Here is a 16,300-nt window from a genome sequence, read left to right as displayed (position 1 = left end):
CCGCGGGGCGGGCGGGGGCGGGTCGTGCGCGGCCCCCGCTCCCACCGGGCGGGAGGGATTCGGGAACGCGGGTACCAGCCTCCCTCCGGCCTCCCGTGGCCATCGCTCTGTGGTTACATCCTGCCATGGCTGGGGGTGGAAGGCGACTTCGAGACCATCTCGTTCGTGCCATGGGCAGGGACAATTTCCACTAGCCCAACTTGCTCCAATTGTCCAACCTGGCCTTGGACACTGCAGGGATGGGGCAGCCACAGCTTCTCTGGGAAATCTGGGTCAAGGCCTGACCCTGCTCTGATTAAATAATTCTTTCCCTATATCGCGTTTAAACCCACCCTCTATCACTTAAAACCCATTGCCCTTTGCCCTGTCACTCCAGGTCCTTGTCCAAGGTCCTGCTCCAGCTTTCTTGGGGGCCTTTTAAGTACTGGAAGGGGCTCCAAGGTCTCTCCAGATTACCTCATGGCATGAATTAATGGATTAATGAACACAGTGAAGAGTTTTAGAATACACAAAGGAAAAACCAGGAGTGGAAAGTGGCATGTTCCCCCAGAGGTACCTGGATGTAGATTTAAACATCCACAACCCAGGAAAACATTGAACAGCAATAGAAATGAGGACCTCAAAAGTATTTTACTAATACTTGCATCCATGCTATCTAGAAAAAAAGAAGTTCAGTGCTGACTTGAGGACAATAAGAAATACCTGTAAAAGTCCCAGTTATATTTGAAAAGCATTCTTAGATTTATTTTTGTTACCCCACCTAAAGTGCCAATTTACTCACTAAAACCTAAAGTAAACCCTAAATCACTCAGAATTTACATCAGATTCTCTTGGTGTGTTGATTATCAGTCAGCTCAGCATATGACCTTCTGTCTAAAAGATTTTGCCTCTGTTTAAGCCCTAAATAAACAGAGGGATGTAAGAGTAAGATGCTTGTGGATTACTGGATGCAGATTATTAAATGAGAATCCCCTCAATTAATATGATAGGAAAAAATCCCATAATTATTCACTTAGATGAGGAACTGGTAACAAGGAACTTCAACCACAACTGAATTTGACCTGTTTTCCTTTCTCAAAATCTGGCAGCAGCTGCTCCAACAGAGCACACATTTATCTGTATCATCACATACAAATGGTATTTCAAACTTGACCGGGAGTTTCCACCATAAATTCTTTGCATACATTTTGAGAAATTAAACAACGACAGGAAAAAAATAAAGCCAGCACCAGAACACTGGAATAACTTGCAAAAGAACTTTCAGTTGCGTTTTTTTATTTGACTGTCTGGCACATCACTTGTTTTTCTCTCTGTGATGCAATCACAGCAAAGCAATCATGGCCAAAGGTCCCCTCCATGAAACCATTCAGTCAGCAAAATCCTACAAAAATGTTGAAGGAATCCTACAGAGCAATTATAAAGAGACTGTCAGCATAGGAGCAGAAAAAGGAGCAGACCAGGTACATGTCTGTGTTGGATATGCCAGGGTTTCACCACAAGCTGTCCACAAGGTGTTCAGTGAGGCTGGTTTTACCTGGCCAGGTGAAGTCCTCACCAAGCATCAGTAAGGTCTGAGTCAGGAGAAGGTGGCAGAGCTTCAGGCTGAGCCTGCAGGACAGCCCTGAAGGGAAGGACATTCCAGTGAGTCCAGTGACCACGGAAGTGCTGGGCAGCTGGAGGCACTGGAGTGGCACCTGCCCCACACCTGTGCTCACCCAGAGCAGCGAGGTGCTGTCTGCAGCAGTGACACCTCCCCTCAGTCCTCTCCCACTGCTCAGTGAGTATTCCTACAGTCCAGCAGTGCTGCCAAATATCACCAACCCCTTTGTTTTTAATTTCACATGGATTCCATGGTTCTGTGATTCACCCCTCTGGGGAGGGGTGAGGAGAGCAACTGGCTTCAGTCCATCTTCAAATGTACATCATGAGAAGCTGCAGCACTGCTGGCAGCTCCAGGCAACACACCCTGTGCTAAAATAGCTGCCTGAAGCAAAGAAACGCCCTTTTGCCTGCTACAAACACCTTTGTGCTCATGGCAGGAGCAGCAATCCCTCAGCTCCCTGCCTGGTTCCCTCCTCACTCCAGAGCCCTCTGCCCCCAGCTGTGCCCAGAGCTGAGGCCTCAAACCCCAGCCCCACAGTGCTCAGGGGCTGAGAGCACAGCCCTGTCCTGCATCTCAACCTCTCCCACAGAAAGCAAGAATTCCAGCTCCTCTCTAACAATCCAAGGGAGAACCACTCCCTAAGAACGAGTGAAATTGCCAAGGGCTGGCAATGTTGTGTGCAGTCCCATGCCCTTGAGCTGATTCCACTGCACTAGAACATAGAGATCCTGGGAGGAAACTTCCCAAGAACAGCCTCCCACCACGAGGGTTCTCTGTCCTCAGAAACATACAGCACACTCACAGCCCTGCAGTAAGTTCTACTTCCACTAAAACTCCCTGGTACTGATCCCTGACAAAACTTTTGTGGAAATTTCTTATCCCTCACAGGTAATAGTGCGGCAATCCTCAAAAATCCTCGTGTTTTGGAAGCACTCCAGCAAGTCAGTGCTGTTCTGACTCCTGTGAGGGACAACACAGGCTGGTTTTGTTTCTGGAGATGTTCCACCTAATGACTGCTGTAGGGATTGAACCCAGTATTTTTCTACCTTGTGTCACTGTGGAAAATCCACCAGGGAGAGCTGAGCACTTGAAGAATCCAATACCTGGACTTACAAAAAAAAAAAAAAAAAAAAAAAAAAAATCTGGAAATTAGTCAATAATGGAAAATTTGAGCTGGAATCACAAATACCAATTTACCTCATAAAACCTATAAATTCTGGCTGTCAAAAGAAAGAACTGACTATACCAGTGCTGGTCACAAAATTATTGCTCAAGTCTTGGCAAAAACAGTCTCATGTAGCATTTGAGAAGAAAAGAGGCAGTAAAGTTGTTTATTAATGACAACAGAAACAAAATAAAAATGATAAAGCAAACAGATACTTCTTTAAATATAAATTTTCTAGTCATCTGCTGTTCTGCCAGCCTCCTCTATTTTTTTCTCCTTTTATTTTTTATTCAGTTACAAAAATCCATCCAGGGCTCAGGAAAACATGATACATAACATAAATTTGTCACCTATGACAATAGCAAACATCATATAACAGAAAAAAAACCCCAAAATGTATTTACAAATCCATACTCTGTAGTCATTGAGAAATTCCTTACTTAATGAGTGGCAGATTATGCATGGACACTACATTCCCAGAGGCATTCTCCAGTCAGTCACTTAGCATAAAATCCAGCTGACAGACAGATTGTCTAAAAATAAGGCCAGTTTCACTCCTAATTTATACATTTTGATGACCAGAATTTTTTGCTTACTATGTTAATTAGACAAAAAAAAAAAAAAAAAAGCATGACAGCACCTAATCTCATCCAAATGGGATATTCAGATCAAACTGCAAGTTTCATTCTTAGCAGCAGTTATCCAGAGCAGAAACTCCCAAGAAAGGACAACAGCATACACCCTTTTAATGCTTGGTAAAAAACCAAAGCCCCACACCGTATTTGCAGTATGATCATAAATAAATAGGCAATACTTTAAAAATGTAAGATATGAGTACCTTGGACTGTCAAGCTGTTTCACACTTCAGAAAAAAGTGGACAAAGCCCAAACACCTTCCTCTTCCTCTCCCTCCTCGTTTTCCTCCCTCTTCCCCCACTTCCAAACCAGGGAAATAGAAGTTATACTCTAATGAAGATGAGAACTGGCACCAACATTCATGCTAGTTGCCCTGATGTGCAACAGAGTTCATTTACAACAGTCAGAAATATTCCTATGCATTAGCCCCAAAGCTTATGCAAACCGTTTGTTTGGGAAAAAATCCCATGGGCAGCATCCAGAGGGTGCAGGAATGTCCAACACTCTACGTGGATCTCAGGAGTCATCAGTGCCTGTGGAATCTTGGTCTTCATCCACTGCAGATTCATTAGGATTTGTTGCCTAATACAAAACACACCCAGATTTAATTAAAATCTTCTCTTCCAGTTAACTGTAAGAAAGCACTATTAATTGCCTAGAAAAATCTGGGCTGCATTATCACACCCATTAGCTGAAGCAGACATTGGGATCTAGTTCTAAAACCAAGTTTAATTTGCAACAGAGGTCATTTTGCTAAACTACTTGGCTTTTCACTCCCTAAAGATCCATTGGGTTTCAATATTCCACACCTACAATTACGTAAAGCCACAGTTCAGTAGCTCAGCTGTACCCATTTTCTTGGTGGTTCAGGTTGTCTTTTACTGAAGTAACTCAAAAACAAAAGGGTCATTACTACTTCTAAAACAGGGGTGGAGCAACACAGAAAAGCAAATTATTTGTCCAATCAGCTGAAGGGAAGGATGTTAGACAAGGAAGGCAGTTACAACTCCTAAAAATATGAGCAAGAGTCAAGAAATGTCACTTTCTGCTGGAAGCACGACATCTGCTGGCACCTACTGTTAGAGCCACTAGGAATGAGCATCTGAAATCCTGGGATAAACCTGCCATAGTGTGCAAGCAGCTGCCTGCTCCTTAGGAAAGCTCACAGCTCCTCTGTGCTTGCACAAAAACTGGGGATAAAATAAATCAAGAGCTCTTCTCTCAATGTGTCAAAGAAAAGGGAGAAATGAAATAATTAACACACAATCTACAAACTAAAATTACATTATAATTAACAGCAAGTGAAGTACCTTGGTGATTTGAAAAGTCATTAAGTGACTCAATGAAATGCATTTTCAGCAAGAACTAATGCACATCACAGACTCTACAGTTTTTAAACTGTCACTAACTGGGGCATGTCTGAATAGAGCAGATACATTATTGAGTGTGCTCCCACCAAGGAGGGAGCTCTGAAACCTAAGCAGCTCATGCAATGCCACGTCTGCAGGCACCAGTGAGGAGCTCTGAATCATGGGGCACATTGTGTATGGAATCAGCAATATGAACACTATTCAGCACTCTGATTTTTGTCATTTTTATAATTTTGGGGGCTGTTTCAGCCAACATCTCTGCTTACCGTTCATGCTGTAGACACCTTGAATGTTGGACACACCATATGAAACCTCGGGATTGTGACATTAAAGAATCTGTCCTTGTTGTAGAGGCAGTGGAAAGTGTAGTAGCCCTCCATGTATCCAGAGGTGGTGGAAAACGTGGTACAGCTGGTGTACTCATAGACTTTCCCTGGACTGATAACTGGGAACTCTCCTGTGGGTAAAATATTGCAATAGTAATGACTAATGGAGAACTACCATTCAGCAGTTGCTAAAGGACTTGCACTCCACAACAGACTCAGGCAGATCAATTTGGATTCCAGTGGATGCATAAATGGATGCTCAGCAATCATTGATATTATAAAAAACTGGAGAGGCGTTAAGTAGCAGGATGTTCATATACCCCTTACAAAACAACCTGAAAGCCAAAACAGACGGACACATCTCTTTTTCTCTACTTTTGATACAAACCCCACAAACTGACCAACAGGTTATAAGAGAATTTTAATAACAAGAACATTAAACACTCTCTCCAGTAATTTTTCACTTACCAACTACTCCAGGACCTTGGACTTCTTCCACATCACCTTTGGCATTGGTTATTCTCCAGTATCGACTCTCCAGCTGACAGGCATTCTCAGGAAGGGCATCTTTGGACATTTCAATTCTAGAAGGCAAAAAACATACGTAATACATTCCTTTCAAGAAATGCTTTGGTGCCCTTGGGTTCACCAAGTAGACTGGGAAAAGAAAACACCCACTAAGGTAACCCAAATTAGTTGCCAGGATCCATCCCCCTGCTTTACTGTCTTTACTCTTTTCTAAATCACAAGAGCTGCTTGCAACTTCTTTCCCCCACTCATCACTGTATTTTAGCAATTACTAATTTGACTGGTACCTTGTGTACCTGACCAAGTAATGATTAGGATTATTTTATTAAAAAGCACAGCATGCTGTACACGTCTCGTTCACTTCAGAACATTTTTGAATGCTGTGCATAAATTTGCTTTGAACATTCCACAGGTTTGTCCCGCATTGTAAGAATTAATTCAGTTATTTTTACCTGATTCTGTAAGTGAAGAAATAATGTGGTGGATGTACAGAACTGAGTTCAGGTAGAAAAGAGGTGGACACAGACACAGTGATATCTTCTGTGGTAGCAACACAATCTTTATCGTGCACATACCTATGGAGAGGAGAGCATTAACTCTGCAGACAGATCTGCACTTTCAGTACAGAAATCTAAACACATAAAGTGGTTAATTATTCTTAATAATTAATATTAATAAAAAAACTTGTTTAAATAGGGAGGTGTCATTAAAATAACTCCTAGAAACTCTAGGGGCAAATTTATTTACACATCCAAGGATTTCTACAGCAGCCCAGTTTGACAGAATTAAGGTTCTTGATCATATTTACAAGAAATTGAACATGTATAAAGAGTCAAACACCAGAACAAGTCCTGCTTATTTACATAATCAAGAGACCAATTAGCTGAAACATTTGGTTTTTAATAACTCCAAACAGTCCTGCAGCAAAAACACACTCATGGTACACAGAAGAAGTATCATGCTGTTTGCTAAACTTCAGATCACTTATAATGCAAAATCCTGGTCTCATTAATGCAAAGTTACAAGCTCTGAAGATTCTGGTTAAAAATAAAGTTGTTTTAAGCATTCATGTTTATTTTCAGTAGTTTCATGGGCTTTCTCCTCCACCACCACCAGCTTTTGTATCAGATACCCAAAACTGCTTGGGGCGAGGTGAGCATGTGTAGAAGCAGCACCAGAACCTGGCACTGAGGTTACAAATCCCAGTCACAATACCTGAAAATCTGGTCTCTGATGATAGGATAACCTCCAGTGACAACTTTGTTTACATAGGATGTAAACCATTCCAAGTAAGATGTACCTAGATGCCAAGGAAAAAAAGCATTCATAAGGATGGGCAAATTTACCACTAAGCACATTACAGTGAATACTTCAAGGAAAAAGTTGAAAGCTTTGACTATTTTTATAAAAAACTCTCAGGCTAACTGAGATGAGTCAGTCACCATTCCAGACTATTCTACCAACAAGGACAATTTGGAGAAACCAATTAAAAACTAAAGAGTTTGGGGTGCATCCTCCAGAAATGACACAACCAACAAAGAATCTCTTAGCTAAGTATTTAACATTATGATCAGGGTCTTCAGTTGTGTTTCATCATCTGGATTCCATATGGAAAGCTTCTAAGGAACACTGCAGCACATCCTCTCCTTTAAAAGAGGGATAAATCAGAGACACACTCTGCACTCCTCTACAGCCTCAGAACACTAAAACTGTAAGTCATTCTGGGGTTTTATACACTTGCAGCCATTGTCTGAGAACAGCTTTTCATACACCCACAGCCATTATTTTGGAACAGCTTGATTGCTTTGCAGACACTCACGCTGTCACATTTAATTCTCAAAGAAGAGAGTTTCACATACCAGCTCTCTGCACAAGAACTTCCCAGCCATAAATCTTCCAAGCATTGCAATTTAGAGTTCAACAGAAAAGTAGAAAGTTAAACTGTTTGTCAATATTAATGATTCAAAACTGGATTGAAGCTCAGCTACCAAGAAATTATTATCCTTGCCTTCCCTGATGTGTTATCAAGTACTCCCACTCCTGCTAGATTAAGTGTACTTACCACTTCTTCCTTGGAGCATGAGCTGTGTGTGCTGTCCTTTGATCTTTTGGGATTCTAAGGGACTCCAAGTTTATTATCCTCCTTTCTACCACTAATCCACAAAATGCAAACCTTGTATAAAGTAGCTCTGAATGGAGGAAGTGGATCTATGTACCCATCACCTTCAAAATGCCAAGAGAAATGCTGTGTATGGAACTTCCCCTCCACCTCATGGTAAGTCAAGATTATGCCAAGTGGAATACTTCTAAATATGTTGGATGATCCCACACTATTTTATTTTGAATATTTAATCTAGAGTGTTACCTGTAATGAACATAACAATAGCAGATGGATTGCGAGCCATTTGGTCCTGAAAGGGAAAGGAGTTTAAGGATGTATTAGAGAGCACTGGACTTCCAAGGTTAAAATTTAAATAACACATAGAACACTTTCCCTACATTCACTAAACCTGAAGTCTGGCTGCTTGACACATCGTTGTAGTCCCCTCGTGTCCCTCAGACCCTCAGACATGTAAAACTCACACTCCTGTCCCCACGAGTGCTCCCATGACCACTGAATTTACAGCTCCAACTTCCACTAAGGCTCCTGCACTACCAATCAGCACCAAAGTCAATAGGGAAACATGAACACGTCTTCCTTACTGGGCACTGATAGAAGATCTCGTATTTATTGCGTCCCTCCACGCTCTCCAGGGCCATGTACTGACTGAGGCCAGTGTGGATGCAGAAGGTGAGGGGCAGGCACTGCTTGAGCCCCAGCCTCTGCTGGAAGCCTCCGGCCGCCGTGTCAATGTCCAGCAGGTCCTCGGAGCGGTAGTGGTTCGACAGGGCCATGCTGCCCATCAGACTGGGAACAACAGAAACAGGGAACACCAACAGGAGGTGTCACCCACAAGGCAAAGCTGGCTGGTAAACTTTTGGAAATTGCTTCTTTCAATGCTCTAGATGCATATCGGACTGAGGTGAAATCCAAGTGGAATATCGGCTGTTAGTTCACATCATCCAAGCTTTGTGTAAGCATCACCCAAACCTGAGTGTACACTCCACACCCACACTCCCAGCTGGGAACACCAGGGAAAGGCAAAGGAGATGGAAATTCATGCAGATGCTGAGCTTCCACTGGTGTTATAAAAACAGTGACTCAGGTTCAAGCTGCCACATGTCAGCATGCTAAAAGCTGATCCCATCCTGGGCAACAGGTTCCATTCCTCTTTCTCCCTAGGAAGTCTGGCCTGGAATTAAGCCAGACATTCTACAGAAGCAGTGCCAACATCCCAACACAGAAACCTGTAGCATCTAACAAGGACAAGCCCCACATCATTTCTGTTTCTGATCTAACAACAAACTTTCTGCTGTACAAATTTTCACTGCCTACCCCTGATCTTCCCAGTATTCATCCCCCACCAGTGGGACCACACCTTCCCTTGGCAGCCTTTCTCCAAGCTGGAAGACTTCCCCAGAACCTTGTGGCTGTCCCTGCAGCCCCTCCACAGCCACATCATTACAGCAGAGGCTTCATGGGAGCGGGAAGAGAGGAAGCACACAGCCTGCAGAGCACCATGTGAGAGCTACAGAAACAGGGCACTTATCTCCTGTCTAAAGAATTTTAAAGTGTCTCCTGGAAAAGAGAACTAGAAATCATCCTTATGGTTTCATAAAACAGTTTCCTATACCCTTCTGCACATAAAACACTCGAATTGGAGAAAGCTGCACCTTCTTTATGAGGGCAGGTTTTGGCAGAACAATAAGAGTGCATTCCTCCCTACAGACATTGCAAAGATTTGCTGCAGTTTTCCATCTTTTGTTTATGTTTGCAGCACTTCATCAGGTGCTTCAATTTTTCTACAGTGGAAATACCAGGAACTTTGGTCATCAGCCTTCTAACCTTAATGTAAAAGGAAGTTTTTCACTTCAGAAACTGCATGAAATAGCAAAATCTTCTACTGAGAGAACTTAATTTGAAGAACTGAAAACTTGATTCCACCTTAATATGACTAACCGGTTCTAAGTTCCAATAATTTTAAAGAATAAAAGAATCATTAAAGAATGAAGCCTGATGGGTTCAATGGGCTAATTTACTTCTGTAATACAAAGCCAGACTTCAGGGGAGCAACTTGCAGTGCTATGATTAAAAGTCTAACAGCTGGAAGTTTAGAGTTGTTGCAAAAAACTGACAAGGGTTCTCACTAGGAAAAGGAGAAGTGTAAGAGTAATTTGAGCAATTAGAAAACCACGCTGGGCTCCCAATTACTTCCAAGACTAGAAGACAGCCAATTCTGAAAGTGTCACTTAAGCAGTGACTCAGTCACAATACATTTAAATGCTTAATTTATCTTGTTCAGGGGACATTTCACCTTTCAGTAAGTGAAGTGTCTAAGAAATTCAAAAGGAATTAATATTTGGTAGGTAGCTTTCAGCCCTTACCCAGGAACAACCAACTTCTGCCCGTTATGGATACGGAACGAGCACCGATAGTCATCGGGGAGTTTGCAGTGGATTTGTGCTTCCACAGCATCCAGGTCTTCCTCCCTCACACTCTCTGGAAAAGAAAGGATAGTTCAGGTGTTTCAAACACAAAGCATGGAATCTGTAAATGCCCTCATCCAACCAAAGGGGACTCGAGTCAGTGTCTGGTGGCTTTACTGCATGCTGGGTGCTGTGACACAATGAGTGTCACATAAATTTGAAAGGAAAATGGTGACTATAATTGATTATTTCATAATCTCAGTCCAGTGCAACCTCAACAGGCCTGAAAGCAGCAAATGTTTATAAAGTGGAATGAACCTTTTCCCCACAACACTGCCAATAACTGAGTCCCAGTTACAGCTCTCAGGCAGTATTGATTTTACTCTTTCATCACCCTAAGGGTTGCTTCTTTCAGTTTCCAGTTCAATCAGTGACACAGAAATGCTGCCTGCAGCCCCCATTCACCTGGAATCTGAAGCAATAAATGGCTTGTAAAAGGGGGATTTTCCAATCAACAACACAAAGGGGTGAAGGAGAACTATTCTTGCATTCCCAGGTGCACTTCAGGGGGGTTCCAACATCCTCACTTCCAACAAAAATCAGCTGGGTGGTCTCTGTGGTCTGTTCCAATCCATTTTTTTAAAACCCTTTTCATACTTATTATCTGTTTCATTAACAGGACATAAATTAACAATTCATTGAAATAATATCCCTTATAAATGGTATGAAAAAGGCCTAAATTTTATCTAATATCTGCCATCATTACGTGAGAGTGGAAATTGGCAATTAAAAATTTGGTTTTGTCTTTCTGTACATAAATAAAAGCTTCACATTCTATCTTAAAAAACACTTAGCAAAATGTAAGAATCCAAGCGAACCAAGAAAATGCAAGATTTAAAGAGGAAAGAGATAATCTGTCTCTTAATATTGCCTCTTAAGAGATCATTTGTCTCTTAATTTCACAGATCAAGTTAAAGTAGACATCATGGTCTAAAAGTCAACTTCATACAGAAAACTGAAATGCAGCTGAAAAGGCAAAAGCTTTTTGTCCCCTATACCAGAAAAGCCCAAATCACTGTAGCTGTGATTTATGACCTAGAACACTGGAAGTACTTCAAGTATTAAAATACAAACTGAAACTGAAAATAGAATTTCAGAAGGGAGAAAAAAGGAAAAACTATTGTTCCAGCACTGGACCACTTTAAGACCTACAGAAGAAAATAAAACCCAACAAGATCCTTTTTGTTTGGCTTCAGACTAAAACATCTGCTTTCATGTGCCAGTGTTCTAATGAGGTCTTACAAAAACTTCACAAATAAAACCCCACCAGCAGGTCCTTGAAGAAATGGAGTTATTACACTAAAAAATAACAAGCAACAGGTCAGAGCAACCTAAAAGTGTGACAAAGACAGAGTGGTCACTAGGAAAAAAAAATCACCTTGATTTCAGAGAATCTGAGGATCAGTAGGAATTGGGCAAGGGCTCTGCCTGTTTTTGCAAGGGAGGGAGAGCACAACTACCTGACTTTCAGGATTCTGCTAATTAAGGCACACACCTTTCAGGAAAGCAGAATGAGGCTTAATAACAGGCAGGGCTGGGTGAGCCAACCCTCTCCCAGGAGGGCCAGGTACCTTTCAAAGAGCCGATCATGCGCGGACACCACTGCCCCAGGTACTGCTCCAGGTCGTCCCAGGCTTTCTTCAGCGTGGCATAGTAGTGGATGTACCTCCCCAGGTCAGAGTAGGTGCTGATGAAAATGGCTCTCCAGCCCTGATTCCGGCGGCTTTTCTCCTCGCTGAGGGGACACGGAGAAAACACGTTCAAACGGCAGCTTCAGGAGTCCTCTAAACCCGGGGAGTTTGGGACTTGTTATTTGGCAGGAACGGGATGAATAACATTAACCCAGGAACACTGTGTGCCATGTGAAGCTACACAAACTCAATTAATCCCAGCATCTATTCAACAGCAAGTTGGAACAGAATTAGGAAACATTTGGGGTACTTAGGGGAAAATTTAGAAACAATACGCCTTTACACAGAGTGCCTTCTGAACAGAGCTCTGTCTGGTAGTGGAGCTCAGAGCTGGTGAAAAGCTAATTCACATCCTTCACTGCTCAGCTTTTCTCAGCTATAGAGAAGCTGGGAGTATGAGCTGGATGTAAGATGGACTGAAAATCAGCTGAACAACATCTCTTAGAAATTCATTTTCATTGGGAAAAAAAAAAGCTTAAAAACAATCCTGCTTACTCTGAAATGAGCCAGTATTTTTTGCAGTGTCTTTTCCACAGTGGGTCATGGCTTGATAGCTGATTTAATCTTCGACTCAAATAACAGCAACTATAAATATAAAATCATTAAATGTGATTGCAGCAAAACAAACAGAGAAATGCTGTATCACACATCACGCTCTCATGAGATAAATGCAGAGTTTGAAAACGATTTAGCTGTCCTTTTAGAGCTATGCTTACAATGGTTAAAGCTCTTCATCACAGTTGTGTAAGTCATGAACTACTTTTCCACACACTTAACGAACTGGCAGCAATTAAGTACTTTCGTAAAGCAGGTCACCCTGCAGACCTACACCAGAGTAAACAGTGCCTGAAAGATTCCAGCATGACTCCACTCTACCAGTGGAAAGCATTTCCAGTAGCACAGGCTAGCTTACAATTTAAATCCCTTTTCATCTGGATGGTCAGGCTCTGCCTTATCTTTTCCACAGTAAGCCACAGAAAGCATGCTGTTTGAGTATTACAAATTTACTTCCCACTTTAAATTGTTTGAATAACAAGCTTTGAAAGAAGTATCTAAAAGACATCATTAGTTTAGGTGTGGCAACATCACTTCCTCTGGTAGCTCCTTCTACGGTGCCACTATGTTTCTTTCAAAGGCTGTGATTAACATCTAAATACCCCCAATGAGGGCACTAAACAAGGTCCCAGTTATCAGTTTTGGCGTTTTAGAAACTGTTTAAACTAGAATTGTATTAGTACCTCAAAATCAATCTCAACAAAGCGATCCTCCTGTATTCCCTTTCCATCCACATCTCCACAACATTCACTTCACACCTCCACATGTGACTGTGCAAAACTTTCATGACGTGGGGGTTTTTTGTATTTTTGGGGGGTGGGGAACTGAAATATCCCAAAGTCAAAAAGCCCTTGCGGAAATCTGTTGCATTGGTGTTTATCAATCAGGTCTGTAATTTCTGGAAAGGAGTAAGTCACCTCAGCATCACAGGAACGTGTGGCTTCAAACGTGAGAAAAGTGCAAATAAAGCCACTCTCACTAATTGCACAAACAATGGAGAAGTTGGCATGTGATCAAATACCTAAGGGCCACCATAAAAACGGCTTTAGTTTTTTCCTTGTGCTGATATCCTAACAGAATCCTCCCTGATACCCTTATCATTCTTGACTAATATTTATTAGGGGCAATAAAAAACCCCAAACCCCCACATTTCTGGTAATACTCTGTTTCCTTCTTACGCCTATCCCTCCCTCTTTGATTAAACACTGTGGTTTCAATCACTGCCAAACCTTGCTCTTGACGGCTGAGGTTTTACCCAAAACCACACTCTCATCTTCACTGTATGACTCACAACCCTTCTGCCACCGAGAGGCACCTGCTACTTCCATCCAAGTTCTTCTCCTTGAAAAGTCCCCTTCTTTCGTTTTGTTTGGCTTACCTCAAATTGTGGAATACATTTACTAGCAACAAAACCACCCTTTGTTTGCCCGCAGAAACACAAGCTTTGGGGAAATACCGATTTCACAATTTTACTGTTTCATTTAGGTACAAACACATAATGGGGGAGAGAAAAACAGATTCACTGAACGGGCTGGGTTGGAAGGGACCTTAAAGACCAGCCAGTTCTCCTGCCATGAGCAGTGAAACCTTCCACTATCCCAGGCTGCTCCAAACCCCGTCCAGCCTGGCCTTGGACACTTCCAGGCACGGGGCAGCCACAGCTTCTCTGGGCAGCCTGTGCCAGGGCCTCACCACCTTCTCAGCAAAAGAGAACGTCTCGTTTTGTTAGAAATATGAAGGTATAAGGAGGGAGGGGAAAGAAATATATAAGGAAATGTATAAGGAACTGTATAAGGAAAGCTTGCTGCCGCTGCTGGGGAAGGGTGCTCAGGCCGTGTCCTCTGCTCAGGCAAACGCTTTCCCCGCACAGCCCGGGCAGCGCTCCGCCCGCCGTAGCCGTGCCATCCCCGCCATCCCCCCGGGCCGCCCGTACCTCACCAGATCCCGGTAGTCGAGGAAGCTGAGGATGAGCAGCAGCGGGTCTGTGGGCAGCAGCTCCAGGCTGAGGGCTGGGGAGAGCTCCATGTCCGGGGGCGCCGCCATCTTGCGAGACGTCCCCGGGATGTGCCGCCCATCGCTCCGCCTCCCTCCGCGCCCCCCAGCGGCGCCTCCGGGGCGGGGGGCGCGCCCTGCTCGGAGCTCCCGGGTCTGACCTCGGAGCTCCCGAATCTGACCTCGGAGCTGCCATGTCTGCCCTCGGAGCTCCCAAATTTGCCCTCGCAGCTGCCAAATTTGCCCTCGGATTTGCCATATCTGTCCTCGGAGCTCCCAAATCTGCCCTTGGAGCTGCCGAAATCAGCTCTCAAAATTCAGGCCTCGGAACTCCGAAATCAGCCCTCAGAGTTCCCGAAATCAGCCCTCAGAATTCAGGCCTCGGAAATCAGTCCTCAAAATTGAAATCAACCCTCAGAGTTCCCAAAATCAGCCCTCAAAACTGTGAATTTAGCCGTCAGAACTCCTAAATCAGAACTCAGAATTCAGCTCTCGTAACTCCGAAATCAGCCCTCAGGATTCCCTGATCCTGATCGGCCCTCAGAATTCAGCCCTCAGAACCCCGAAATCAGCCCTCAGAGTTCCTAAAGTCAGCCCTCAGAATTCAGGCCTCGGAAATCAGTCCTCAGAATTGAAATCGGCCCTCAGAGTTCCCAAAATCAGCCCTCAAAACTGTGAATTCAGCCGTCAGAACTCCTAAATCAGAATTCAGCCCTCGGAGCTCCCAAATCAGCCCTCAGTCCTCAGAGCTCAAAATTCGACTCTCAGAACTCTGTCCTTAGAATTGAGAACTCAGCCCTCAGGATTCGGCCCTCAGAACTCAGAACCCGCCGGCCCCTGAAATTCAATTTATGTGCCAAGGGGTTTTGGTCAGGGAATGATCTGCTTTTCACAAGGTCATCTTCTTAGTGATCCAAATGGACAGTAGTAATAAGTGGGCAAAACTGAGATTGGGAAAATGAACTTACTGAGTGGAAAATCATCAAAACAACAACAAAAAAAATGTGTTGCATTGTCAGGATCACTTTTTATAGGAAAAAAAACCCACTCAATGTGTGACAGCTTTACAAAAAATAGATGCTACTCTTTTTATGCCACTCACCTTTAGTGAGTTAAATATTCTTACACGAGAGAAGGAATTATTTCTTCTGCATGATTTTACCCTAGAAATTATTTTCTCTCTTCTTTTTTGGGTATCAGTAGGATTTTAATGAAACAATTCATTGTCCTAGCAACAGGGCTCAAATAAGAACTGGAAATGGGTGTTTTATGACAGCACCATTGCTAGGAAATTTTTGTCCTGTATAATTTCTATAATTGTAAAATTCCCAGTAGATAAGAAAATACAATAGCAAAAGTATCTTTAAAATGCAAATAAAATGGTATTACTTGTGTTTGTCCTTGGGTTTGTGGCCCATGAAAATCTAATAATGCAGAGCCAAGAGAAGGTCTGTAATTCTTTGTATCTTCCAGGTTTTGCCAAAAGCCTGGATACTTTTGCTTCTAGCACTTGCATAGATCCAAGCTGGATCTCAAGGGCTTAGGCAGTGGTGAAGATGGAGGTGGAGGAGCTATAGGAGTTAGTTATAAAAATTGATAGAAATGCTGGCATTTTACTTTCCTAATGGATGTCCTAACAATTATTTAAACAAACAAACAAAACCATAGTAAGACAGAAATATCTGTTGCTGAGACTGAAGGAAAAAAAAAATAAACAAAAAGCAACCAACCAAACAAAACCCACAGAACCAAAAGCAAACATAAACCCATGTAAAATTGTGGTATTTCAATGTTTTACCCACAGCAGCCTTTGCATCCTCCATCAAATAACTGACAGCTGCAGAAAC

The 16,300-nt window shown here is 42.9% G+C and overlaps 1 protein-coding gene across 1 annotated transcript; it reads right to left on the bottom strand.

Moving 5' to 3' along the window:
• Positions 1-2,905: 2,905 nt before the first annotated feature.
• On the bottom strand, positions 2,906-14,551 carry FBXO3 (F-box protein 3). Its single transcript, XM_083862973.1, has 11 exons — positions 14,395-14,551; positions 12,402-12,491; positions 11,787-11,950; positions 10,114-10,228; positions 8,332-8,536; positions 7,994-8,039; positions 6,844-6,928; positions 6,081-6,203; positions 5,569-5,684; positions 5,041-5,231; positions 2,906-3,986 (listed from the first exon to the last, which is right to left on the bottom strand). The coding sequence occupies exons 1-10, from the start codon at positions 14,502-14,504 to the stop codon at positions 5,044-5,046; spliced, it is 1,242 nt and encodes a 413-aa protein (XP_083719099.1). The 5' UTR covers positions 14,505-14,551; the 3' UTR covers positions 2,906-3,986; positions 5,041-5,043.
• Between the last annotated feature and the right edge of the window lie 1,749 nt (positions 14,552-16,300).

The sequence above is a fragment of the Zosterops lateralis genome (assembly GCF_965231275.1).
Source record: "Zosterops lateralis genome assembly, chromosome: 6".
Taxonomy (NCBI): Eukaryota; Metazoa; Chordata; class Aves; order Passeriformes; family Zosteropidae; genus Zosterops; species Zosterops lateralis.
This window is presented reverse-complemented; position numbering and strand designations above follow the sequence as displayed.

Coding starts and splice junctions, on each gene's coding strand:
- FBXO3 (XM_083862973.1), bottom strand. CDS start 14,504: ATGGCGGCGCCCCCGGACATGGAGCTCTCCCCAGCCCTCAGCCTGGAG. Junction 8,537..10,113: donor CAGAAGTTGGTTGTTCCTGG/GTAAGGGCTGAA, acceptor TGTTGTTCCCAG/TCTGATGGGCAGCATGGCCC. Junction 8,040..8,331: donor AGATCTTCTATCAGTGCCCA/GTAAGGAAGACG, acceptor TTTCCCTTTCAG/GACCAAATGGCTCGCAATCC.